The sequence below is a fragment of the Corythoichthys intestinalis genome, chromosome 11 (genome assembly GCF_030265065.1).
Source record: "Corythoichthys intestinalis isolate RoL2023-P3 chromosome 11, ASM3026506v1, whole genome shotgun sequence".
NCBI classification, from domain to species: domain Eukaryota; kingdom Metazoa; phylum Chordata; class Actinopteri; order Syngnathiformes; family Syngnathidae; genus Corythoichthys; species Corythoichthys intestinalis.
Window position 1 is genome coordinate 35,298,182 of NC_080405.1, and position 26,713 is coordinate 35,324,894.

Genomic DNA, 26,713 nt, shown 5'->3' on the forward strand with positions numbered 1-26,713 from the left:
CCACCATATATATTTTTGCAACTCAAGATTGAATATTTTGGTGCATTTGGTGCCTTTTGGTGCATATTTGTTTTAAACAATATAACCAGAAAAAAAAAAAAGCCTGATAGTATAAATACAAAGCAAAATAATAGTTGTTACGCTATGTTTTAGAGAACTGCAGAATTTGCAGAGCCCAACAATAGGGACACTGTGACATGTACTGTACTGTTTTGCTGCCAAAGTCCTGAAATGTCTAATAATCAGTCAACTATGACAACTTAATGTTGACAGCGAGTTAGAAAAATGTGAATTCTTAAATAATAGATTCAGTTAAAAGAAAAAAACAAAACACATACAAAAGAATATGAAAAAGAATTCATGAGCCAGATCTATTCTCTGGTGCGGTGGACCACTTGGCCTGGTCTCATAGCCGATTAGAAAAGTTCACAAAGGCAAGACATACTGCAGTCATCATGAAGATTTGGCTCTTACAAAGAAAAAACAGTGCGACACACCCCGCTAACAGATGTTCCCTGTGTCAGAGAGATTTGTTTGGGAATTTCCTCCCTGTGATTTTTCTATTCTCCTGATGATGGGGGTTGGAAGGAGGCAGAACAGGAGTGAATGAAGAGAAGAGAGAAGGCCTGACAGGAAGGGGGGGAGCAATCGTGACATGAGGAGGGAGCAAAAGTGCTTGATGCTACAAAGAAAAGATGAAATGCGAAGAGAGGAGACACCGCGCTGCCTTTTTGTTTTCGTCTTCACTTTTCATCCAACGTTGTGTCGGGTGTATGTACAGCGTACACAACTTTGGGTGGGGGGGTCTCATTTCAGGCGATAATAGATAACAGTGCATAGAGTTGAACAGATGGCACAGAGGAACACCCCAAAGTATAATCCTATCACATGGATTCACGTTCCACCATCTGGTTAATCCAAACACACACACACACACATCCGCGCATGCATGGAGCGCACATAATATCGGCGGCTGTGAAAAGGAGGCATCTTAGGCCGTGATTAGAGCCACAGATTGCCGCTTGGTGAATGTTGATCTCTGCAGGCGTATCGGCAGGCTAAATATCATTCCGGCTTGTTGGGGAGGATCAGCAGAACACCGAGTCAGGCGAAGAGCAAAGGCTAGGCTGCGGGGGGAAAAAAGTCAGCCTAGTCTAAAGTGGATTATGCCGCTTTGCAGAATTACAGCTTGTCTGACAAGCAAAAGAAAGAGGTTTAGCTTGTATAAACATACATTTTCCTCATGTTGTTCTTTTCTTCAATCACATCCCAAAATCTCTAAATCCATAATACCGGCAGATAAGGTCATAAAGAACAATCAAACACTGGTTATTGAAAACGTGGTTTGCTGTTGTTATTCTGTGTGAGCTCGCAAAACACACTACAAAAATACAGGGGTGGGAAGGTGACCAAAAAAAAAAAAAAAAACTACTCAAGTGAAAGTGCTGTTACATTGATGAAATTTTACTCAAGTAAAAGTACTGGTATAAAAATCTACTCAATGCAAAAGTAAAAAGTATCTCATTTAAAAATGTACTGAAGGTAAAAGTTACTTTTCTGTGTGTGGTGGGGTACAAAAACACTTTTTGTTGCTGTTTATTTAACAGTTGGACAAAATGGGGAATGAAAAACAATGACAGATGTGACAGCAACTAAAAAATATGAGCACAATACGGTACTGAAATTTTGCAAAAACTGAATAATCCTTTCCAGTGTTGTAGTACAGTATTTTTTCAGTAGTGAGTAATCTAATTAATTACTTTTCCCATCTTTGCAACGCCGTTACCGTTATTGAGGATGCGAAGGGGCGTGTTACTACAATTTGGTTGAATGAAGCGCAAGTTGTCTGATTTTATCACACATTTGTCTGCCTGTCTGCCCTGTAGAGTGCAGAGCGGGAGGGGGCAGAAGGGAAAGGGGCAGTGACGCCGTTGCAAACACCTTGATGATTGGCTAGGATGTTCGGAGCGTTAGCATAGCATTCACATTATCATTAGCATTTAGCATGGCAAGCAGCATCTTAAACTCTCGGGCAACTTTTTTTTTTTTACATACACTTCGTGGGGTCCAGGTTGGTACAATTAGTTGAAATTTAAATAATGTACTGTTTTCCTGCTAAGTGTGCATCATCATCAGCAAGCTGGCATTGTCCTTGTAGACACTACAATATGATAATGAGTTGTTTTTTTATGACCAAAAATAGTCATTTGCCGTAAACTTGTCTTGAATGACGTGTCCATGAACCTCGTGTGAAAATTTTAATCAATCAACTAGAGCAAAGACAGGAGAGGCGGGAGATTCAGAGTCTCACTTTCATATTGGAAAATATACGTACATACATACATACATACATACATACATACAGATACATTTTCTCCTGCCTATCCAAGATCAGGTCGCGGAGGCAGCAGGGAAGCCCAGACTTCCCTCTCCCCAGCCACTTCATCCAGCTCTTCATGGGGGATACCAAGGCGTTTCCCAGGCCAGTCGGTAGACATAGTCTCCCAAGCGTGTCCTGGGGCAGCCTCCTCCCAGTGAGACATGCCCAGAACACCTCACCAGCGAGGCACCCCGAAGGCATCCTGAAGATGCCCAAGCCACCTCATCTGGCTCCTCTCGATGCGGAGGAGCAGCGGCTCTACTCTGAGCCCCCCTCGGATGACCGAGCTTCTCACCTTATCTCTAAGGGAGAGCCTGGAAACCTACAGAGGAAACTCATTTCAGCCGCTTGTACCCGGGAACTTGTTCTTTCAGTCACGACCCACATCTCATGACCATAGGTGAGGGTAGGAACGTAGATCGACCGGTAAACAGAGAGCTTCGCCTTTCGGCTAGGCTCCCTCTTCACCACGACGGACTGATGCAGAGTCTGCATCACTGCAGATATAGCAACGATCCACCTGTCACTCTCCTGTTCCATTTTTCCGTCACTCATGAACAAGACCCCGAGATACTTGAACTCCTCCACTTAGGGAAGGATCTCATCCCTGACCCCGAGAGGGCATTCTACCTTGTCCTGACTGAGGACCATGGTCTCAGATTTGGAGGTGCTGATTCTCATCCCGACCGCTTCACACTCAGCTGCGAACCATTCCAGTGAGATTTGAAACTCACGGCTTGATGAAGCCAACAATACTACATCATCTGCTAAAAGCAGGGATGCAATACTGAGGCCACCAAACTGGACCCCCTAAACGCCTCAGCTGCACCTAGATATTCTGTCTATAAAAGTTATGAACACAACCGGTGACATAGGGCAGCCTTGGCCGAGTCCAACCCTCACTGGAAACGAATCCGACTTACAACCAGCTACACTGACAAAACTCTGACACTGATCATACAGGGACCGGACCCCCCGTATCTGGGATTCCGATACCCCATGCACCCAGACACAGTCGAACGCCTTCTCCAAGTCCACAAAATACACGTAGACTGGTTGGGCGAATTCCCATGACCCCACAAGAACCCTGCTGAGGGTATAGAGCTGATCCGATCTGATCTGATATTGAAAATTATATCTATAGGCCTACATATTAGGGGTGTGACGATACGCACAAGTCATGGTTCAGTACATACCTCAGTACTTATTACTCATACAATTATTTAACCTAGTTACTAACTCAATTACTTTTTGGAAGAAGAAATTTGTAAGTGCAACTAATTACTTTTTAACAACACTGCTCTTTTCAATGTGATTTAAATTATAATAGCCATGCTAATTAGCAACATTTTGTCTCTTGGTAGCAGGCACAGTACTCGTAGTTAGTTGCAGTCGCTATTGAAGACAATGTTAGCGTCATGTATCTTGACCAAGTCAAACATCCACTCATCCAAATGAACCCACGTTACTTACTGTGTGCTGACTGCATGGCCAGGCACTAAGACAAGTGCATTCGCATTCAGGAAGAAGATAGCTGAGCAAGTGCTAAGTGTTTGCTTAATGAGGGCGGCGTATTCCGAGGGCAGCGTTACTGTTGGCCCGGCCCCTCTCCCCGGTCGCGTGGCCTTTGATCAGACACTCAGCACACCTGACATTTACACGCCTTCACGCGTTGCCACGTGTCATAAAACAAGCACACCGCTGCTGCCCTCGCACGCGGGGCAGGGGTGATGTTTAATAACGGGGTGCGTATAATCACTCTGATTAGTATTCCTCGCTTGCACTCAACCCCAGGGATAAACGAGGAGAGCAGGTAGTGTGTGTGTGCGTATGTGTGTGAAGAGGGGACTGTTACATGTGTCATATCCATAAAGGTCTTTTCTGTGGTGCCAGTAGCAAAGACCTTTATGGGCTTGTCATTAGGTTACTTAACATCTCATCTTTTCTGTGCCTTCATTTTCACAGCAACCCCCAGCATTAAAGCCATTAGCCCCAGTGAAGGCTGGACCACAGGGGGCGCTACAGTTATCATCATCGGGGACAACTTCTTTGACGGACTGCAAGTCATTTTTGGTACCATGTTGGTTTGGAGTGAGGTTGGTCGCCCTTTTGTCTTTTAAAAGTATATAGTGTAATTTTCATGCTAGATTGGAGGATATACTGTATTTTATGTAATGCTTACTCTCAATAGGGCCCTGGAATGGTAGCCAACCAATTGTCCATTGTCGTCAATGGCAGCAAAATGAGTTAACGTGGTGGTCCTCCAAGCTCAGTTTTTAACACCAAAACAGCAGCACCAAACAATATATAAACTGTCTCTCTGATTATTTTTTTTAAGTGTATCCAAGAACAGCTTGTTTTAAAAAGACAGTGTAAAAGAACATCTTTCATTATGAAATTTACATTGAAATGCATGACCGTAATCTCTTATCTGGACCTTTTACAAATATCTTTTGTTTTATTGCTTATGTTCTGGGAAATTGGTTCATGACGTTTTACCAGATTTTTCTATATTGTCCATTTTTAACATATTTAGAACTCCAGTTCCACTTTACATACATCAATGTTGTAATAGTCATAATTTAATTCACCACAATCTACTCATCTGTCTGTCCGGCTTATTCGGAATCTACGAATTTCATGGTCATCAAAGTTTGGGTGGGTGCATCGAGGACAGAGGAAGAACCTTTTTATATATTTTTAAGAAAATGGTCAACAAATTGCCTAAAATTGGTAATAATATCACATAAATCAGGCAAAAATACGTGCACCTACCAAATATTTGTCGAATAACAGTACAGTATATGCAGATTTATGTTGCCAAAAAAATAGCTATAAAGCACTAATGAAGTGGTCGTATTGCAAGCACATTATAATAGGGCTGCAGCTATCGATTATTTTGTATTCGATTAATCGATTAGCTATTTAGTTCGAATAATCAAGTAATCGGATAAGGACCATAAAAAATTAAAATACTTGAGCTGAGCCTCAAACGGTATTTTAAAAAAAAAAAAAAAAAAAAAAAGAGGATCTATATACAACAAAAGAACAGTTGGTTAACTTACATAGCAAAAGTCCGCTAGCTTATATGCTATAAAATGCTAACTTTTTTTTTTACAATGCTCTTAACAAAAAGTTCAGACACACATTCCCACAAAAAATGGCTAAATATACCTTTAAACTAAATCATTTAAAAAATCATTAACTCAAACAAAAACCTAGCTTATGTTGGTCTTAACAGGGAGCAGATGGATTCAGCCATGTGAAATGAGGTAGACTAGAGGGCTGTGTATCCACCCAAATCAATAAAACTAAATGCAAACACTTTCAAAATAAACCATTACAACGCCACTTTAATTAAACGAATACTCGAAGCGGCCAAATTTATTTCGAATATGTTTTTCTACACGAATACCCGAGTTAATCGATTAATTGCATTGCAGCACTACATTAAAATCAATCCTTTTTGTTTTTTTGCCATGCAGTCAATTCATTCTTATTGAAAACAAGTTACAGTACTTCCTATTAAAATGTCTAAAAGTTTGAATGATTTGAGACCAGAGGTGCAACAACTATTCAATTAATCAACAACTATTTGATTAGCAAATTAATCGACAACTATTTTGATAACCAATTACTCATTTAGGACCTTCTACGCCTTTAAAATGTCTAAATTCTTGGAATTATAAAATACATATAACTTCTCTGTTGGTAAATACTATCAGATTACTTCATTAAATTTTTGTTACGTCAAATTTGGACATGAAATCGGAAAATCTGCTTTTACTTTGGAAAACAACAATTCACATTTTTGCCAATTTTGTTAAGCTAGTATTAATAAATTAGTTGCCAACAAATTTGATAATCGATACAGTTGTTGACTACAGTTACTGTAAGTAAGGAAGCTGTAATGAAATATTATTTTTGAAGGAAATAGTCATTCATTTTGTCTTCACCGTTACTTAAGACATGCCTAAAACCACTTCAAGATAAATTGTGAAGGTAATTTTAAAAAGTGACATTTATCCGTACAGTCGATTAACTGTTTAATTAATCGACCGATTAATTGATTATGAAAATAATCGTTAGTTGCAATCCTATTTGAGACAACAATTTAATGATGAAAGTCAATATATTTTGTCAGCAGGGGAATTTATGAACAACTGTTTTATCATTGATTGTCAAATGAGCTAGTAGGTTGAATCTCAACTCCGCAATCAAAGCCCATAATGTCACTCCATTAATATCCCACTTGGGTGAACAAAACTTTTCTATATAATAATCACACACTTGAGATTTATTCCAATGTGTAACAAAGTTACTGCCAGGTATTCCTAAGCAACAACTGTCAAAACAAGTCTGTTTTCCAACTGAGTGACACGCACCCACACAAAGCTGCATATAACTGTCAAGCTTGAATATAAAGTTAACATAATGATCTGTCTATTCTTCCCCTCCTAAAATAATTATAAAAATGAATGACATTTAAAAAAAATACCATAAGTCTTTACACAACATCTGAATTTAGTTTATGAAAGGTTTCACCCTAGATAATTCTACATCCTTAAGGCCAAGCCACATTAAAAATACATGTTTTTGTTGTTTTTTAAACTATTTATTTTAAAAAAAAAAAATCTCTGTTTTTGTGTGGATTTGGCCCAAGGCTCTGTGTCAAAACACATCCCAGTTGACACAGATGTTATAACCTTGTGGAGTTACCTACATAATACACAAGGCCATGCTTCAGTGGAAGAAACAAAACAAAACAAAAACAGATTAGGTCATCGCAAAAAAAATTGGGAATGTTATTTGTGTGAAAAGATTAACTACTGTTAATGATTTTTGTTTTAAACAAGATATTGCCTGTTAAAAAAATCAGTCTAATTATTGACGTGAATAAGAGCTTTTTGTCTCCCTCATTGTCACATCTTATATTTGTCAACTCCCACTATGTCTTTTGTTACATTTGTATCTCAGGAATTTGCACACTGTACCGTGTGAATCACTTTGCAAGGAGCATCTGCCACATAACAAAAATGTAAATTCAGTCTATGTGAGAAATTGAAGGTCAGCGTGCGGCACCGCCAAACAGCTTTCTCTTTAGTAAAAGAATTATTCTATAAAAAGCTCCTATATTATGGCGCCGGAACGTGAGTTGGGGTCAGACAATGGCAGAATGAAAGCCTAGTTAAGTGAGCAATAAAAGAGACGGTTTGAACAAAACACATGCACGTACACATAGATTGCACGCTGGCAGGAGCACTGATAGCTTTTGAGCGCCGCTAGCTTTGAGTGCTAGTTCGAGACAGGATGCGGAAAACGAGCACTCAGCGAGGTCTCATCTGTGTTTTGTCTTGTTGCCGCTTTCCTCCTTCAAAGAGCCTTCAGCACACGCGCACGCATGCACGGCGAGTGGGCCCATCAGCCACACTAAGTGAGCCTCTTAAAGACACCGTGGCGCTTTAATGTAAACTAGACAGCCAACGCTGACAGACACAGAGACAAGGGGGCAGCCAGGATGAGCCTATCATACGTTTACTTATGCGGCATAATGGATGTTTGCAGAGGGAGTTTTTTTTTTATTATTCACATACACATAATTACCTTTGAAGCCCTCTGTAAAGATCCATGCCAGCACCTATAACAATCTTTAGCATGACATCGCCTTGGGGTTTGTCAGCTCACCTCAGGCCTTTAGAGTAAACCAAAGGTAAGGGTGCAAAATAATGATGATAGAGAAATTAAAAACAATTGGAAAAAAGCTTAGTCAAAAGTCCTTGTATAAAAATTGAGTCATGCACATGTACCGTATTTTTCGGACTATAAGTCGCACCTGAGTATAAGTCCCACCAGCCTAAAAATGTGCATTGAAGAGGAAAAAAAAAAACATTAAAGTCGCACCGGAGTATAAGATGCATTTTGGGGGGAAGTTTGCTTGACAAAATCCGACACATAGAACAGATATGTCATCTTGAAAGGCAATTTAAAATAAAAATACCATAGAGAACAACATGCTGAATAAGTGTGTATGATGGTGTATGTACAGTATGATAATCTTACATGATGTGTGAACAACGAAATGCGAATGTGTCCGGTATGTTAACATAACATAGCTATTAAGAGTTATTAAAATAACTGGTAACACTTTATAATAACTATCCGTTTTACTAGTTAATAGATCATTATTAAGCTGTTGATAAATGATTTATTGTTGATTTGTGAAGTATTTGTTAACAGTTTGTTAAGCATTTACAGCAGGGGTGTCCAAACTTTTTGCAAAGGGGGCCAGATTTGGCATGGTAAAAATGTGGGGGGCCGACCTTGGCTGACGTCCTTTACGTAGAACAATATATTTAAGCTAAATTTAGCAAGCCATTTGTCACATTTGCTTTATTATTTTGTTAATGAATAATTTCAACAATCTCGCAACTAGCCTTTGCGGCGTTCTTTCGAATCTCGGGCTTTTGCGAAATACTACTGCCGTGAAATTAAACTAGCTTCAAGTTGCTTCAATTTCTCGCTGCGTATCTTCCCTGTAATCTTGTCGTACATGTCAGCGTGTTTTGTTTGGTAATATCGCCTCTCTTTTAAATCTTTAAAAACAGCGACTGTCTCTTTGCAAATGAGGCAAGACACAGCTGTTGCGTAATTTAGTGAAGAAATAGTCCAATTTCCACCTATCCTTGAAGCGTCGGCTGTGTGTTAAGTCTGTGTGCGGGCCAGATGTTATTGATTTTATGACAGAGGCTGGGGGGCGGATGAAATTTGACCACGGGCCGCATTTAGCCCCCGGGCCGGACTTTGGACATGACTGATTTACAGGGTGTTCGTAACCTGAAACACAGTTTGTGTAGAAACGTTTCAAGTTTTTGTGTGTAACATTTGGCATTTCTATCTTTTCTAGTTAAGAAATGCCGTTCACTTCAAAAGAAAAGGCATTTTGATAAGGCATTTTGCAGGCAGCGCTCATGTTGCACATTTATGAAAATCTGCCATAGAACCAACAAATATTTGTACTTTTCTTTGTATATTTAACCAATAAAACTTATGACCCTGTAAATGCTTACAAACTGTTAACAAATACTTCACAAATCAACAATAAATCATTTATCAACAGTTTACTAATGATCTATTAACTAGTAAAACGGATAGTTATTATAAAGTGTTACCAAATAACTATAGCATAGAGAACATGCTAACATGTTTACCAAACCATCAGTGTCACTTCAAAACACCAAAATAACATGTGAAATTATATACCGTAATTTCCCGAATATAGGGTGCACCCGTGTATAACGCGCAACCCCAAATTTACTTGTAAAATCTAGGGGAAATTATTGTATCCGTGTATAACGCACATCCTAATTATAGCACCAATAAATAGAAGAATAAAAGAAAACAGAGCTCGTGTACAGATACAGAAATGTCATTTTACTGACTGGTGAAACATAGCACCAGCATAAAACATTGATAGTTCAAAACATTACCGTAAACTGACAATATGTACGGTAATAATATGATCTGACAACTTCTTCAACTTACCAGAATCCAGGAGAAAACAAAACAGATGTGACTGTTCTTTTAAAGGCTGCTGTATAACTTGCTCGTTTCATCATGATGAATAAATGTTTCTTCCATGGATTGATACGGTAAAATAAAAGTGAGGATTTACGTCGGAAATCAGAAAGTGCGCATCGCTGTACACTACACTGTAACAATAGGAACTATTGTTATTTGGGTTTGAGTTTCCCGAGATATAGTTGACGAACACAGGAAGTCTGTTTTGTGTTACATTTGTTATGGTCCGAGTTGCGGAGCTGCAATAAACGTTGACTTAAATGAGTTCAAGAAACTAAATTCTATGCTTTAGGAAGAGTGAAAAAAGCAGAATTTAACACAGACGAAATCATTCGACCAATCAGAGTGAAGTATTACCGAAACAAAATGGTGACGTCACGTACCGTAATGGTCGGCAACAGATCGCCGCATACGTTTCTTCAACACAACATGGCCGTGTCAATTTAAAAAAAAATTGTTCCTTATATATATATATATATATACTGTATATATATATATATATATATATATATATATATATATATATATATATATATATATATACTGTATTTCTGTCGCCATCCCTGTACCCGTGTATAATGCGCACCATGATTTTACAAGTTGATTTTGGGGAAAAAAAGTGTGCGTTATATTAGGGAAATTACGGTAATAATGTGTTAATAATTTCACACATAAGTCGCTCCAGAGTATAAGTCGCATCCCCAGCCAAACTATGAAAAACTGCAACTTACTAGTATAGTCCGAAAAATACGGTATATTGAAATAGCAATATCTGTCAAAGTGTCACTCAGTTCTTTCACATGTCATTTTTCTATTGTTAAAAGGCAAGCGAGAGCTGGAGTCTTTTCAGCTGTAATGACTCATTTCACTATGTAAACATGCTGAAGTGTTGATCAGCTTACAATTTCAAAACAAAACGCACAGAAGTGACTAGGAAAATGTGACAAATGTCAAAGTTTTAGGTGTTATGGTTGTCATCTGTTGCTTTGAAAAAATCTTGACTCGATATTATTACAGCATGAAGACATGTGCTTTGTTTAGATACATTTAAGAGCAAGGAGAATAGAGTTTATTTAAAATTAACCTTCATTGGTCCTTGCATTTTTTTTTTTTTTTTTCCAAAACATAAAAATCAAAGATACCTACACCCTTGGTCAAAGGTTTCTAGACGTTTTCTCATTAAATCAAATGGTGGATATATAACTTATGGTACATGGTTTTCATTTGATAATGATTATACTTTAATAAACAGTTATAGGGCAAGTGAATATTTTTAGTAATGAAAAACCCCATAAAGTTCAGTTTAGAGTTTCAGTTCAGTTTAAGTTTATTGTCCCCGAAGAAGGGGAAACTTGTCTTACAGCAGGTAAACATACAGATAACAGATAACACAACAACTCATACACATACAATAAAATAACACAGACTACAAATTTAAAATGCTATAAACAGTTTTGCATCTAAGTGCATCTAAGTGCAAGAATTTAGCAACCGAATTGCTCTGGGTAGGAAGGAGTTCTTTGTCCTATTTAACTTAAAACAAGGGACTCTGAATCTCCTGCCTGAATGGAGGACCTCAAACAAGCAATGAAGGGGATGATGTACACAATTCAGTATGTGTTTTGCCTTCCTCATGACCTGCCTCTCATAAGTATCTGTTCAGGAGACCTGTGGACAGCCTATTATCTTTTCTCGCGACCTTAACAAAGACCTTGCATCCCCATCTGTGGGCATCACATTTTGGGTCTTGTGGGCCAAATCAATTCTGTATCCACATAATGTTAATATGTGGTGGGGTGGGGTGGCGTGGCGAGGCGTGGCTCAATGGTAGCGTAGTTGTCCCCCAACCCAGAGGTTGTGGGTTCGATTCTCTGCCCTGATGAACTGGTCTAAGTGTCCTTGAGCAAGATACTGAACGTTACGCTGCTCCTAGTGCTCCGTCACCAGTAGGTGGATGGTGAGATAGTATAAAGCCCTTTGAGAGCCGTGTACAAGTATAGCACCATTTACTAGGGTTGTTACGATCATGTTTTTTTGCTCCCGATCGTTTTAGTTTGAGTATCTGCCGATCCCGATATTTCCCGATCCGATTGCTTTTTTTTTGCACCTGATTCAATTTCAGTCATTCCCGATAATTTTTCCCGATCACATACATTTTGTCAATGCATTAAGAAAAAAATGAATAAAACTCGGACGAATATACTGTATACATTCAACATACAGTACATAAGTACTGTATTTGTTTATTATGACAATAAATCCTCAAGATGGCATTTACATTATTAACATTCTTTTTGTGAGAGGGATCCACGGATAGAAAGACTTGTAATTCTTAAAGGATAATTGTGACTTTGTATATTGTGACTAAATATTGCCATCTAGTGTATTTGTTGAGCTTTCAGTAAATGATACTGTAGCCATCTGTTCTGCCCAAATGCATGATGGGAAGTGCACCCATGACTGTGCATAGTGGTACCGATTGATATATCTTCACTGCGTTAGGAAATAACATAGGGTGTTAAGAAAAAGATCAATTACTATCTTTCTGCCCCACATTGCTTCCCACGATGTTTCTAATCATAGGGAGAGGGATTGTAAGGCTTTAGCCAATTAAAAATAGGCTCCAAAGGCTGCCAAAATCACTCTACTCATTTTACGCTGCCTTTTAGCTCTATATATAGATAAAACAACGCCATTACAGATTGAACGCGACAATGCGTGAGTGGGCCGTGCAGCGTATGCATTCATTGCGTTAAATATTTTAACGTGATATATATATTTTTTTAATTAATTACCGCCGTTAACTGGATAAATTTGATAACCCTACCTTAAGCTTAAACTAAAGACTCTGAATGAGTGTAACATATTATGTCTGTAACGTTAAATACAATTAGAAAACGATTTATTTTTTAAAAAATCTATATATTAAAAAAAGGCATGTCCGATATTTTTTTGCCGATTCCGATACTTTGAAAATGACGTGATCGGACCCGATCGATCGGGACATCTCTACCATTTACCATAAAAAATATTACAATTTGAATAAAAACAGACTTACACTTCGGATATGGCCCCGACTAACACTCTAAGGTAGAATTTCATAATTTTTAAAATCTTGTATTTCATAGTCAAGCATGAAAATCTCTCACCTTTCGGCGAAAAAAAAAAGGATGACCTACGTGAATCGTGTAGATCCGAGGAGAAATTTTTTAAGGGGGCGGGGGGGGTCGGGTGTAGGCATGTGCCGGTTACCTTCACGGTTTACCATGCTATTAAAACGTCGCGGTTACAAAACCACTAAAATTTTCCGTCATACAGTAGTACGTAATCGTTATTTTTCATGTGTCAAAAATGCAGCCAGAAGTGGCTTGGCGCGGCAGCGCTTACCCTTTCCCCTGTTTGATGCTGCGTGTGCCACTGACGCTATTCCAGCAAACCCAAAAACAAGCACTCCAAACGCAAGGCGTACTTTTCTGCAATTTATTGATCTCTCACATCGTGGCAACTGAAATATACCAAATGAATACATTTAAAACGTTGTACAATCGTATTTTTCCAAGTGTGAGTAGCTTCAACAGTTTAGCTTCATGAAAAAGTTCGCCAAACCCCCCCCCCCCACACACATTTTCCTTTCAAATTCAATACACAAAGTTACTAAAAACTTACAAAGCAGAATGATAGGCAAGGCTTAGCAAGGAGAGCAACTTCATTGAGGTTAATCACAGCCGCTGAGAGAGAAACAAGTTTGAATGCAGGGGTGGAGAAAAGAGCGTCAAAGATCGTTAATTGCGACAGATGATCTTGTTCTAAGCACAAATTCACGTTCGCTGGAAGAGGAGAGGTCTCACTCCCAATTTTTTTTTTTTAGAGGAATGCATTTGCCAGCATATTGAATTTGGTGAGTAATGGTTTCAATCGTTTTCATATTTTACGTTATGACAAGTTACTGCCGTTCGTTCCAGCTTGCATTGAACACTGCCAGAGCCAAATCTCTGGTGAAAAAAATAGCTCCCGTTAAGTTAACGTCAAGCTTGTGTATTTAATGGTAATATAAAAGCAGTGTTGTCAGTAACGCGTTATGTGAGTAATGCGTAACAGTAATCTGATTACTTTCTTTCAGTAAAGAGCAATCTAACGCGTTCATTTTTCTAAATCCTTAATCTGATTAAAGTTACTTTCCTTGATGCCTGTGCGTTACTATTTTGTTATTGCCCCATAATGTATGTATAATGAGGAATACTGTAGTCATGGGAGTGACATCACATGTCACATTTTCTAATCGGGGATGGAAAAAAAACAGGTGATGTGTTTTACCATGATGCGTGAGCCGTGAGCACTGGGAATTTGCGGTCAAAACAACATAGCCTTGCTATCTCGCCAGGATGCAATTAAATAGGCAGGAGATATACTACAAACGGCTGCATTTGCACACTGGAAACACAGCCATTACTACACATTTTTGTCCAGTAAAGATGACAAAAATATCCCCTTGCGCTGGCTCTAAAAGACTGTTGACCGCTAAAGCATCCAATTCAAGCACGACCTGGAATTACAGCACAACAGGTAACAAGACAGCCAGGACTTTGTGATACTGCTCGTGCTCAATCCTCTGTTCAAGCTCAGTTGTTGTTGAGGGTTTTGAAAGCTTAGGTTTAAAGAAATTCTAAATATCCATCTTGCCTCCTCAGCTGTAGTTTTGGCTAAGCAAAGCAAACGGCTGTCTCTCAGGTGCTATAGTCACAGGATCTGTTCGAAAAATAATTTGGACCCATTATGAAATACTTTGAAGGATTCTTATTCATTTCATTCATTTTTGTTGTTTTATTGCTCTAAAACTTTTATAGACAACATTTTAATGGTTATATTCAATGGTCTATACTTTAAAGGGGAAGTTCAGAATTTTTTACATTAGGCTTAATCTTTGAGTTAGCCTGGGTTCAATTAGTCGCTGGAGTTGATTTGAACAAATTCTGTGCAGTTAGCCAGTTATTTGATAGTTTCAGGGCTTCGGAGTGAGAGCGCGAGTCAATGGTGGTTGAAATCAACTCCTTCAACTAATTAAACCCCTGCTAATTTGAATATTAAGCCTTATGTGAAAAATTAAAATTGTCAAATTCGCCTCATGTTTCGCCGACGGAGGACATTTTGGCAGAACGCCGGAACATATTTCCTCCACACCCTTCTCACCTTTTTAACCCCTGACCCATTTTCATGCCTGCATAGTATTTAACACATTGCCTGCCACTGACAACAATAGCCGACACCATACACCGTCAATGGCAGTCATTGAGTTTGGAGCACATCATTGTTCAGTCTTGTTATAGAGCCCAACACTAACAAGCGTGTCTGACAGCAAAGAATGATCCGACACACTGCCCTATGCCGGAAATGACACAATCTGTGTGAATTGTCTAGGAGGAGTGGCAGCAATCGTTTTTGCCAACCTCTCCTAATCAAAGTGGACTGGACATCTAGCGCCATCAATGGCAAATTATATGAAGGGTTAACTTTGTATTGTCAGCTATTATTCCTAATAACCTCTCTGCCCATTCTGCCTCCTTGTAGCTGATTACCCCACATGCCATCCGTGTGCAGACTCCACCTAGACACATCCCCGGGGTCGTGGAGGTCACGCTGTCCTACAAATCCAAACAGTTCTGCAAAGGCACACCTGGACGTTTCATCTACACAGGTATTACCTAAGCACCAATGCTGATGATTTTTTTTTTTTTTTTCAATTTACGGTGTAATTAACTCATCAGCAGCCATTGACAGGTGAAGTTGCTAAAGGTATTACAGGTCAAATGCTGATAGAGAGAGAAAGATAAACATAATTTCACTATAATGACTGATGCAGTAGCAAAACTGATACCACAGAACAAATGTGTTTGCTGTCGTTTATGAAGCATGTGAAGGTCAGGGGGAGGTTTAACCTTTTGATTAGTAGGATTATTGAGATTTAACCCTGTCGAAGGCAGGCTACAGCAAGAGTGAGATCCATACAGAGAGCGTGATTTCTGATGGTGTGAATAACGGGAGTGTTACATCCGAATGTATCGGTGTAGATTTATGGCCACGCGATGAAAAGAGCAGCACAGAGAGTGAATGTGAAGCAGTGATTAACCGACGCGTGGACACAGGTCTCTGGGGAGAATGTGAATCACATAAATCTGTCTGTAATCTCAACTACTGATGGACTTAGCATGTAAGCCCCTGCTGGAAGTGCCAACATTTGACAAAATCACATTTGTGCGAGCGCGCTGGCTGCGTCCCTACCATGCGTTTGCGCGTCTTTTAATGACTCTACGTTAACAGAATCCGTGTTCGTGTTTGCATACTTGTGGCAAAGGCGACGATTTCCTTCCTAGGCTGGTATATAAGTGTGAAGGTAGTCTAGGCACACACACGCGTGTTGACACTAACTGCATTACGAAGACAGAGGGCAGATGGGTGGGCAGACTTTGCCATGCCAGAGCTGTCCAACAGACCTCAACTCTGCCAAGCCTATAAATGTGTGTAGGTTTGTGCGCGCGCGCGTGTGTGTGTGTTCAGACTTTTAATGCGCCAGACATGTGGGAAGCGTATGCATAAACACCCCATCTTTTCCCAGCCCTCCACTCTTTCACCTTGTCACATTCACTTATTCAAAACTTGCCCCTGTGAATGAATTCATCCCCCCTCTGCCTCTTTGGCTTCTATGGAGGCACATTGGAGAATCTCAACAGGTGAGATTTAGCAGAGGTCATCCATTGGGAGCTTAATACACACATACACGCATGTGCACACATGATGCTACTTGCCAAGCACTGGCACCTTCACAGTGATACAGTCAACTGTGTCAAGGCAGAGATCCCACTTTGCCCTCTTCAAAGTCGGCATTTCAAGAGACTACTTTGCAGCTTTCCTCCAATTAGGGCTGCCACAAAGTTATTTTGACAGTCAAACAATCACTGATTATTTTTCCGTTCCGTCTAATCCGTTCATATACTATATGAATCATATCATTTATTCTATATTACAGAAATCTGGGTATAGCTAATTTGTGCCTTTTTAAAAAAAAATTTTTTTTGCTTTATTTTCATTAAAAAATGAAATTTAATAAAGTTAAAATAGATCAAAAGAAGTTGTTTATTTTTTATTTTTATTTTAATTATGTATGTATAAATCAAATTTAGATTCACTATGTATTATATAAATCAGAAACTGTCATTTTTTTAGTTAAAAATTGCATGAGAAAAGATTGTGTAGATTTTTTTTCTTCCTTGATTTATTTATAAAATGTTAATTAAAACAAAATATTAAAATACAAAATATTTGCAGCCTTTGTTTTCTTATTTTAATGAATAAAAATTCTAAAAAGAAATAATGGACACGGTCTATAATAACTATCTGTTATACCTAGTTAATAGATCATTAGTAAACTGTTGATAAATGATTTATTGTTGATCTGAGAAGTGTTTGTTAACAACTTTTAAAGCATTCATAATGATGCCCTATACTGTAGATAGGTAATATGTCATTAATAAACTGATGGTTAAAATATCAAATTTTTGTACCTCAAGACTGTTCAACCCATATACCTTTCTGTGTGCTGTGCTTTACCAAAGAAACACCAAAAATGAAATGTTGAACATTTTGTTTAATGCAAAAAAACATACGAAGCCATCACATGGCAAAACAACAAAATACTAGAACAAACCCATGAGTTTGCGACACTTTTTGTGCTAAAGCCAGGATAAACTGAATTTATGAGGGGCATTTAATGTCCATACATCACAAAAAAATATTAACAAACACTTAACAAGTCAACAATAAATAATTTATTAACAGTTTAGTAATGATGTATTAACTAGTTATCACGGATAGTTATTATAAAGTGTTACAGCCATAATAAAATACATAAGTGAATATATATATATCACCATCAATAGCAGAAATGTGCTAAGAGGCTTAAAAATTGAGTATTTGGACAGTTCCGAGGTCAACAATGTCTCTGTGATTAATCGACTGTCAAAATAGATGTGGATTCCCTTGATAATCGATTAATAGTCGATTAGTTGATAAATCGTGGCAACCCCACTTCCCATCGGCGTTTCCAATGAGAACCATAGGCAGACCATTTGGAGAAACAAAGCAATCGAAGAGAGTAGTGAGAGGTGGCTGAGAACAGGAGGACGGCGAAGAGAGATGGTGGATTACCATGGGCCATGTTGCCCTCCTGGGTCTGTTTGGCACCAGTTTGAGCCCAGTTGCCAGTGGGTACTAATCATGGAGGATTGGCAGCGCGGCGTGGCAGCTGGCAGCATACGCACCCACCACAGCACCACAGTCCCCCCCCTCGCAGACACACATACGTTCGTACGTCGCGTGCACGCACACACACGCACACATGCCCACCCTGAATTACATTGGGGACAGCTGGCATTGCTAATCAACTTCTGCTGAGGAAAGGAAAGCGAGCAGCGCACAGACCTAATTAAGTCAACACTACCCAATACTGCTGCTACTGCTACTTTGCAAACACACACACACACGCGCGCATACGTGAACATACATACGTCGAACCATCCATGGGCTTGCTCAGCATGATCATTGATACTCCACTTGATTCCGCGTGTGACAGCACAAACACAAACATTCTGCACAGTAGTAGTCCAGAAGAGAGGAGAGAAGGAGGGGACTTTTGGTGGAGAAGAGATTGGGAGAGAAGCCATTACTGTAATGTGTTCTCCGCTGTCTCTGAGGACTCCTCTGCCATTAGACTTCAGAAAGCTCCAATTAGACTCATCAAAGGCAATTAAGCTCTCCACTGATAAGAATAAAAGAATGTTTTTCATTCTCTGCTCTTCCTCTGTCTTTTCATCCCCTTATCCCACTTCTGTTCCTCTCTCTGCCCTCTGCCTTACCCACCTCTGGGGCTTAGATTCCCCCCTAATCTGGCTGCTTCTCTCTCGCTCTCTTATTATCAGGTCATTGCCTACCACCACCCTCTTCTACTCACAACCCTGTAAAATGCATTTACATGTTTGGCTCTGTGTCACCTTTAACCGGATTGCTGTCTTTATATCATTCATCAGCCAAGTGCTCTCTTTTCTTTTCTCCATGCAATAATAGTGCGTGTCAGAGGGGCCCTTTGGTGCTTGTTTGTGTGTGGCACTGAGGTGTTGGCCACAGATTGAGAAAATTGATGAATCGCCCTTGTCGTTCAAAAGGCAATCCCGTCCTTCTCAGTATGCAGCCTTGTCTGCTTAGTGCTTCCACTCCAGTCTGGGCTGATATTAAAAGGCCCGCTTGCTCACATTAAGGCTTCCGCCGCATACAGCGGGAGGCATCTGCACACGCGCGCGGACAAATATTAGGGGTAGTCGCTCTGTGCTCGCTGGATATTAGATGAACAAGGGACATAATTCGGGAGCAGGCAGATTGAGAGGAAAAGACAAAAGTCCAAAGCTGAATTTCAGCCAGAAAGGATGGTGAGTGACATTTTCGTCCATGTACTCAGCGCAGAATTTGTTTAAGTTGTTCACTTATTTGACAAAATACAAACAGCGGAGGTAAACATACGGTGAGAATGCAGTAAAGGCTGATGGTGTGCTCATCATCGATAAACTTTTGGGATACATCTTGAGTAATCTTTGAAATTACCGTGACGGATGAGTAAATTAAGTAAAATAAATTAAGTGCATGCCAGCAAAATGTAATACATTTAAAATGGTGTCATAAAATGCTAATAAAATACATTGTTCTGTATCCTGTTTTTTTTTTTGTTTGTTTTTTGAGCATATAGGTATCAACAGCTAAATAAATGCATAATAACAACAAATTGGAAAACAACGGGCTGAGTAGGTGTTTGTTAACATCACATAGGCTAGGTTCATACCGCAGGTCTTAATGCACGAATCCGATTTTTTCCTGTTTTTCCGACTCGAGTGAGGCATTAACTTAACAGTCAGAAAGGGGCAAGTCGCATAGGAGCGGACCATTTCAAATCTGATCTGGGTCACTTTTGTATGTGGTTTAAATCTGATCTGGGCCACATTTTTCCAGAATGTGGCGGCGGTCTGAACTGTAAAGTCTGCCAAATCAGAATTCATACAGCAATTGTGTCAGCAAAGAGCAGACGCAAGACGGCAGCGATGTAGCTGTTCATTAGCATTAGCGCTTTGCTTTTACTACGCAAGAGGCGGGCTTGACCAGTCAGAAAAAAATACAATGAAGAAAAGGATAAGCTTGATAATGCTCACTTTCTTACTGTGCGCCAAATGAGCAATATTTCAGTATTGTTTACATGGCCGAGTCGGGGCAAACTGAAGCAAGTAAGCGTAGTTACTTGTTTTGATGCTTCTGCGTATGCGGGTCAGTTTGCTCAGCACGTGCCGGACTGCGAATTAATGCTAATAATAATACAATAATACAGTGGTACCTTGACATACGATCGCTTTGACACACGATCTTTTCAACACATGATCTTTTCGACATCCAACGCAAAATTTTGACTCGCCATTTGTTTCTACATCCGATGACATGCTCTAAATACGACGATCTATGACAGCACTGCAGTTTCTTTGTTTTCCCGCAAGACGGACGCAGGGCATATTTTCTTGTGAGAGAAATCAACAATGTTAGTGCACGTGGTGAGAAAAAAACAAAAACGGTTATGCTTACCATTGACGTGAAGATGGATATGATAGAATAATATGAGCGTCAGGTGCGCATCCGTGATATGGCTCAACAATACAACTGTAGACTCAATCTCGGCGGTCCTCCTCTGTTCGCCGGTCTTTATAAGTTAAGGTGGCAATTATTATTGTGGTAACATCGCCAAAGAAATCGCCAGCTTTGTCAGGTTTCTAATCATTTATTCTATCAACTTGTGCAACACAACACGCCTAGTCTCCCCCGCAGCAAGTAAACAATATGAAAGTAAAAAGGCTCACTCCACCAAGTCAGCCACGCGATGCGTTCAGGTACACCACGCAAACACATTCGCCACATTAGAACCCGTTTTTTTACATTATACAGGTATTATTATTACTGTTATTGTATTATTCCGATTTCTGTTCATAATTTGTTTTGCGTTGTGTAATTGCTATTTGCAATAGTACCAGCAGCATTTATTAAGGATTTAATGTATTTTTTTCGGGCTGTGGAACGAATGAATGTAATTATAATGTATTCTTAAGGGAAAATCCTGCTCGACATACGACCATTTCGACTTACAAACAAGGTCCTGGAACGAATTAACTTCGTATGTAGAGGTACCACTGTACTTAAATCGGCTCAATGGTCAAAGGCAGTCTGAACGGGCACACTTAAAAAACAGATGTGACAAAAAATCTTGATTTGTGCTTTAAGACATGAACCTAGCCATATTGACCCTTTATCGGGCACTTAAACATTGGCATTCACAGCCAGTCCTGCGAGTTCAAATGAAGTGGACGTCTATTGTTGTCAATGGCAGGCAATGAGTTAGTAAATTCTGTTTTTAGTTACTTTAAATTACCAAAAATAGTCACTTGCCCCTTGAAAGGTAAATAGTTATTCAAGTAACTATAAGGTTCAACAACACAACATATCAACTTGCTTCCCAAACTCTCAATCTCAATCCAAATCACTCCCAAATCCCATTAAAGTCTTCAGTATTACTTCTGATCAACTCTGCCAACTCTTGAAGTAGAGGGCACACACAATAAACATGTACTGTATGTCATATAAGTCAACCAATGGCGGAAAACACTCAGGTGACTTGAAGTTCCACTCTGAGAACCCCGATTTGGCCAAATTTCAAAATTGTCCGAGATGCATGTGTGATACATCATCGGAAAGCTTAAAATCTCAATTTTCTGGGGGAAGAAAAATTTTGGACAGGAGGGCATTTTTATGAAAAAAATGTTTTTGTAAACCACAAAACCCTATCTGGAGGTGAGAGCACGCGAGAGCAGAATTACAGACGCCATGACTTTAACGAGATATTATCGCATACTGTACTTACCTTGTTTCGATCCAAAAACTCCATGTCGCATGTATCACTGAGTGTCAAGACGCAGCTGTGAATTGCCACAGCTGGATTTTTTGGGAGATTTTATGGGTGAAACATGGTAATAGAACAAGGGTCATGATGCAGAAATCGCAGACATCAAGGTGTGGATGAGACTTTCTTTTTCATATATTTACCCTTTTAAACTTTTTTTTTCTTTGTTTGGATCGATTATTTATCATCTAATATATTGGGGAAAATGCGACAGTAACGAAAAAAAAAATACAATTAAGCGATAGTTATAAGGTAGATATCCGTGTCTTTTTTGTCGACGCCAATTTTTTCATTGTGACCTAATTTGTTTAAAAGTTTAAAATATGCGAGTGAATAATTTTTTTAAGTCGTTTTTTTTTTTTTTAAGAAAATATCAGACAATTAATGATTCTAAGCTAAAATTGACAGACATTTCGAATAATAAAACGATTACTTACCTTCTTTTTATGGCTAGGTTGAAAAAAAAAGCTGTTGCGCGACGTCTGTAAACGGGGGTTTCCAGGGTAAAAGGGACAAATTAAGGATAGTTCAGGGGCTTAATGCACCATGAATCTGCTATTGCAGCATATAGACATATGGTTCTATCAAACACAACAGTTCTTTTGGCTTGAAATACAGCAGTTTATTTTAAAGAGGGGTGCAAAAGCAGAAACTGCTTTTTCAGTTCTGTCCGATGTGATGTATCGTCCTGAAAATACAATGGTTGCGCCCTACGATACTGGCATCTAGTTTACCTCTTGGCCTACAAAATGGATGGAACCTCCTTAAAGAATTATGGTTTTCTATTAATATTGGTTGGTTTTGTCCATATACTACGACATATCCACACTTGTACTTGCAGATCATCCTATTGTTTTGTTTGTTTTTTTTCAATATTTTTTAGAATAGTCTTATTTGTTATCTTTTTTTTTTTTTTGGGGGGGGGGTTATTAATGCATGTTCTTTGGCTGTCAATCATACATGGATTTAAAAAAATGTACATTTACGGTCGGGCCTGGTTCTTATCCCCCGCAAATGCAGGGTGGAGAAGCTGTACAGCAACTCTCAGTTTGATCGAGAGCAGTTTTACACCACTGCAAACTACACCTGCACTTGTAACATATTGTTAAGTTATTGCCTCTCCGTCAATGTCAATCAAAAGCGAGTATTATTATCTGTGTTGCGGCAGAATTTTTGATACACCTCTCGTATTGGATCTCATTAGATAGTGCAGGTGTCAATGCAGGCATCCATCAATAATGCCTGCGCAAAAGGGAGCATAATGAGAGTGGAAATCCACTGCCTACCTTTCTATCCAAACAGACTCCCAGATATACTCCTCATTCATATGCACACGCGATACAATGAGCACATTCGTGCACATCCCCGACACTCAACAGCAGCATGTAGTCATCTGGCAATAAAAGTGGGGTGCAAGCATGAGGAGATCAATTACTTGTCTTGCGCCTATTTGTGAATGCTGTCTTTTATTGAGCCTGGGTGGAGGCCTGCTGTTGATTAAAACGGCTGGTCTCCAGCTGGAGACAGAGGGCCAGCTGAGATAGCGCCGCACGTTCACATTTACGCCATCTTAACTGCAGGGAAATTCACACCTCTATTTGAGATTGAGATTAATTTTCTGCACCATGTGGCTTGTCTTCCCTCTTTAGCATGCTCAGTTCTTATTACACAAGCATCTGCTCCATGATGATGATGTAAATGAATTTGGAAATGTAGGTTGTTTTATACCCCAGCCGAAATGAGCGGCGCACACCGAGGGAAATGATTCCCTGTTTTGTTGTATCTTAATTCAAGCGCACTTTTCATCCATACTTCCAGAATTTGCATTCTCCCACTGAGCATCCATGCTGTCAGGTATTGTTAAGCGTCGACATGCGCTTTTTTTTTTTTTTTTTTTTTTTTTGCTACAGATAATTAGAGCTTAGGTTGTAGTCGCTTCCACACCTCAATTGATTTGTAGAATCTTTTAGCACCCCTCCCCTACCTCCCATTCTCTACTTTGCTTTAAGAGCAAAAAGCTCCACTCATCTGTTTTCTCTGTATGAATTTCCAGCCATGCATTAGTCTCCCTGACATTTTCAAGCAATGCTTTATTTAGCTTGTCGGATTCTCCAAATAAACGCAATCTCGGGGTTTATGGAAAAATGGATAAAAATTAGATTGTAGGGTATTGATCTGGATTGCGAGTAGTGGGTGGAGTGTGTATGTGTGTGTAGTGGTGGGTGAGGGGGGCAGCTCTCATCTGTGTGTAGGGGGGGGAGAAATGAAGCCGTAATTCAGGGCTATTGAACCCCCTGCCACTGGCGGCATCGATCGCCAAGCAGCGCTTATGAGATCACACCTGAGCACTGGAGACTGTAGGAGGGAGGGGGGCTGGCTCGCAAGTGGGGGAGATTACGAATGAGTTGAGAGGGAGAAAGACAGAGAGACGCGGAGCTGTGATGCGATCAGCTCCTAACCCACTGTCTAAGGGCCTGAGAAGGTGCTAACATCAGCCTCAGAGCCAATTACCTAACCCTGCAAGTACAAGTAGTGACACAAGACTAGTGGACACTGTACTTGCCCCTCCTCTCTTCTGTCTTTTCCTCCTCCACTCTTGGTAACAACCAAGGATCTGACCTCTCAATTATAGTCCTCCACCTTCTGCAGCCCCCCATTTTCTCCTCCCCTCAAGCACACACCTCCATCTCTCCATCCCACCTCTGTCTTCCTCTTAGCCACTCACCCATTCAGACCCACTCCCCCTGCGGCTCTGTGGGTTATTATAGTGAAATATGAAGCGGTGTAGATTCTAAGCTTCATGAAATTTCCATGAGCATTGATCTGATCTGATGTGGGTGATTGCTAGGTGAATCCCTCCAGTCCAGGGCTGTTGCTCATCTATTCATTTATTTATGGCATTTATGTTTTACTGGCTTTGATTTGCTCTTCTGGAGAGCGACAGCTAAAGATTATAAATATACCTGTACAGGAGAGTACGCCGTGGACTCTGGGGTGCACCTGCATGCTTAGGCTCTACAGTTGGACTCTTTTCGAGTTTTCTTCCAGCATTAATTCCCCGTGTGAAATGGGCAAGATCGAAAGCAGATGTATGAGGGAAAATCCCCAAAGAGACTTCGGCAAGTAGCGCGTGGTGCACATTGCCCTGCGTGGATACTTTCTTTCTTTTTTATGGTCCTTGAAAATGAGCAGAGAATGTGACTTCCACTCTCAATTACCAAAATTGCCTCTTTATTTATAAGGGCTTTTCTGTACATCTTTTTTTTTTTTTAATTTTGCATCTGAGACTCATGTGTCACATTGTGGAGAACTGATGAAAAACAAATTGCCAATAACAACACGAGGCTTTCGGATTTTGTTGGAACATTTACCTGATATCACAGGCCTAATTGTAATTGAAAGCAAATTTTGCTCCTTCAGACTGTGGAAGGTCACTGAATTGCGAAATAACATCAAATATTTATCTCTAGACCCCATTCGCTCTCAACTGTAGTCTGACATTCGAGAGTACAGTGTGCAAAAAAGACAGAACAAAAGTCATACAACGTAGTATTCACCCAAGACCTCTGGAACACATACAGTGGGGCAAATAAGTATTTAGTCAACCACTAATTGTGCAAGTTCTCCCACTTGAAAATATTAGAGAGGCCTGTAATTGTCAACATGGGTAAACCTCAACCATGAGAGACAGAATGTGAAAAAAAGAAAAAAAACAGAAAATCACAAGTTTTGATTTTTAAAGAATTTATTTGCAAATCAAGGTGGAAAATAAGTTTTTGGTCAATACCAAAAGTTCAATACTTCATCATACATCTCAATACTTTGTTATGTACCCTTTGTTGGCAATAACGGAGGCCAAATGTTTTCTGTAACTCTTCAAAAGCTTTTCACACACTGTTGGTGGTATTTTGGCCCATTCCTCAATGCAAATCTCCTCTAGAGCAGTGATGTTTTGGGGATGTTGTTGGGCAACACGGACTTTCAAATCCCTCCACAGATTTTCTGTGGGGTTGAGATCTGGAGACTGGCTAGGCCACTCAAGGACCTTGAAATGCTTCTTACGAAGCCACTCCTTTGTTGCCTTGGCTGTGTGTTTGCGATCATTGTCATGCTGAAAGACCCAGCCACGTCTCATCTTCAATGCCCTTGCTGATGGAAGGAGATTTTCACTCAAAATCGCTCATACATGGCCCCATTCATTCTTTCCTTTACGCAGATCAGTCGTCCTTGTCCTTTTGCAGAAAAACAGCCCCAAAGCATGATGTTTCCACCCCCATGCGTCACAGTGGGTATGGTGTTCTTCGGATGCAATTCAGTATTCTTTCTCCTCCAAACACGAGAACCTATGTTTCTACCAAAAAGTTCTATTTTGGTTTCATCTGACCATAACACATTCTCCCAGTCCTCTTCTGGATCATCCAAATGGTCTCTAGAGAACCGCAGACGTCTGGCAGTGCAGAATTGGAGTCGCTGGCGGTGCATTGTGTTACTGATAGTAGCCTTTGTTACTGTGGTCCCAGCTCTCTGTAGGTCATTCACTAGGTCCCCCCATGTGGTTCTAGGATTTTTGCTCACCGTTCTTGTTAACATTTTGACGCCACGGGGTGAGATCTTGCATGGAGCCCCAGATCGAGGGAAATTATCAGTAGTCTTGTATGTCTTCCATTTTCTAATAATTGCTCCCACTTTTGATTTCTTTACACCAAGCGTTTTACCTATTGCAG

At 39.8% G+C, this 26,713-nt stretch overlaps 1 protein-coding gene across 5 annotated transcripts in view; it reads left to right on the forward strand.

Annotated features, from left to right (window-relative positions):
* Positions 1 to 26,713, forward strand: part of ebf1a (EBF transcription factor 1a) — a 146,986-nt gene that overhangs the window by 84,488 nt on the left and 35,785 nt on the right. For all 5 annotated transcript variants that reach the window (XM_057849685.1, XM_057849682.1, XM_057849681.1 and 2 more), the window contains exons 9-10: positions 4,346 to 4,476; positions 15,524 to 15,650. In XM_057849685.1, coding sequence (XP_057705668.1) covers positions 4,346 to 4,476; positions 15,524 to 15,650 — 258 coding nt within the window. The remainder of the gene's footprint in view (positions 1 to 4,345; positions 4,477 to 15,523; positions 15,651 to 26,713) is intronic.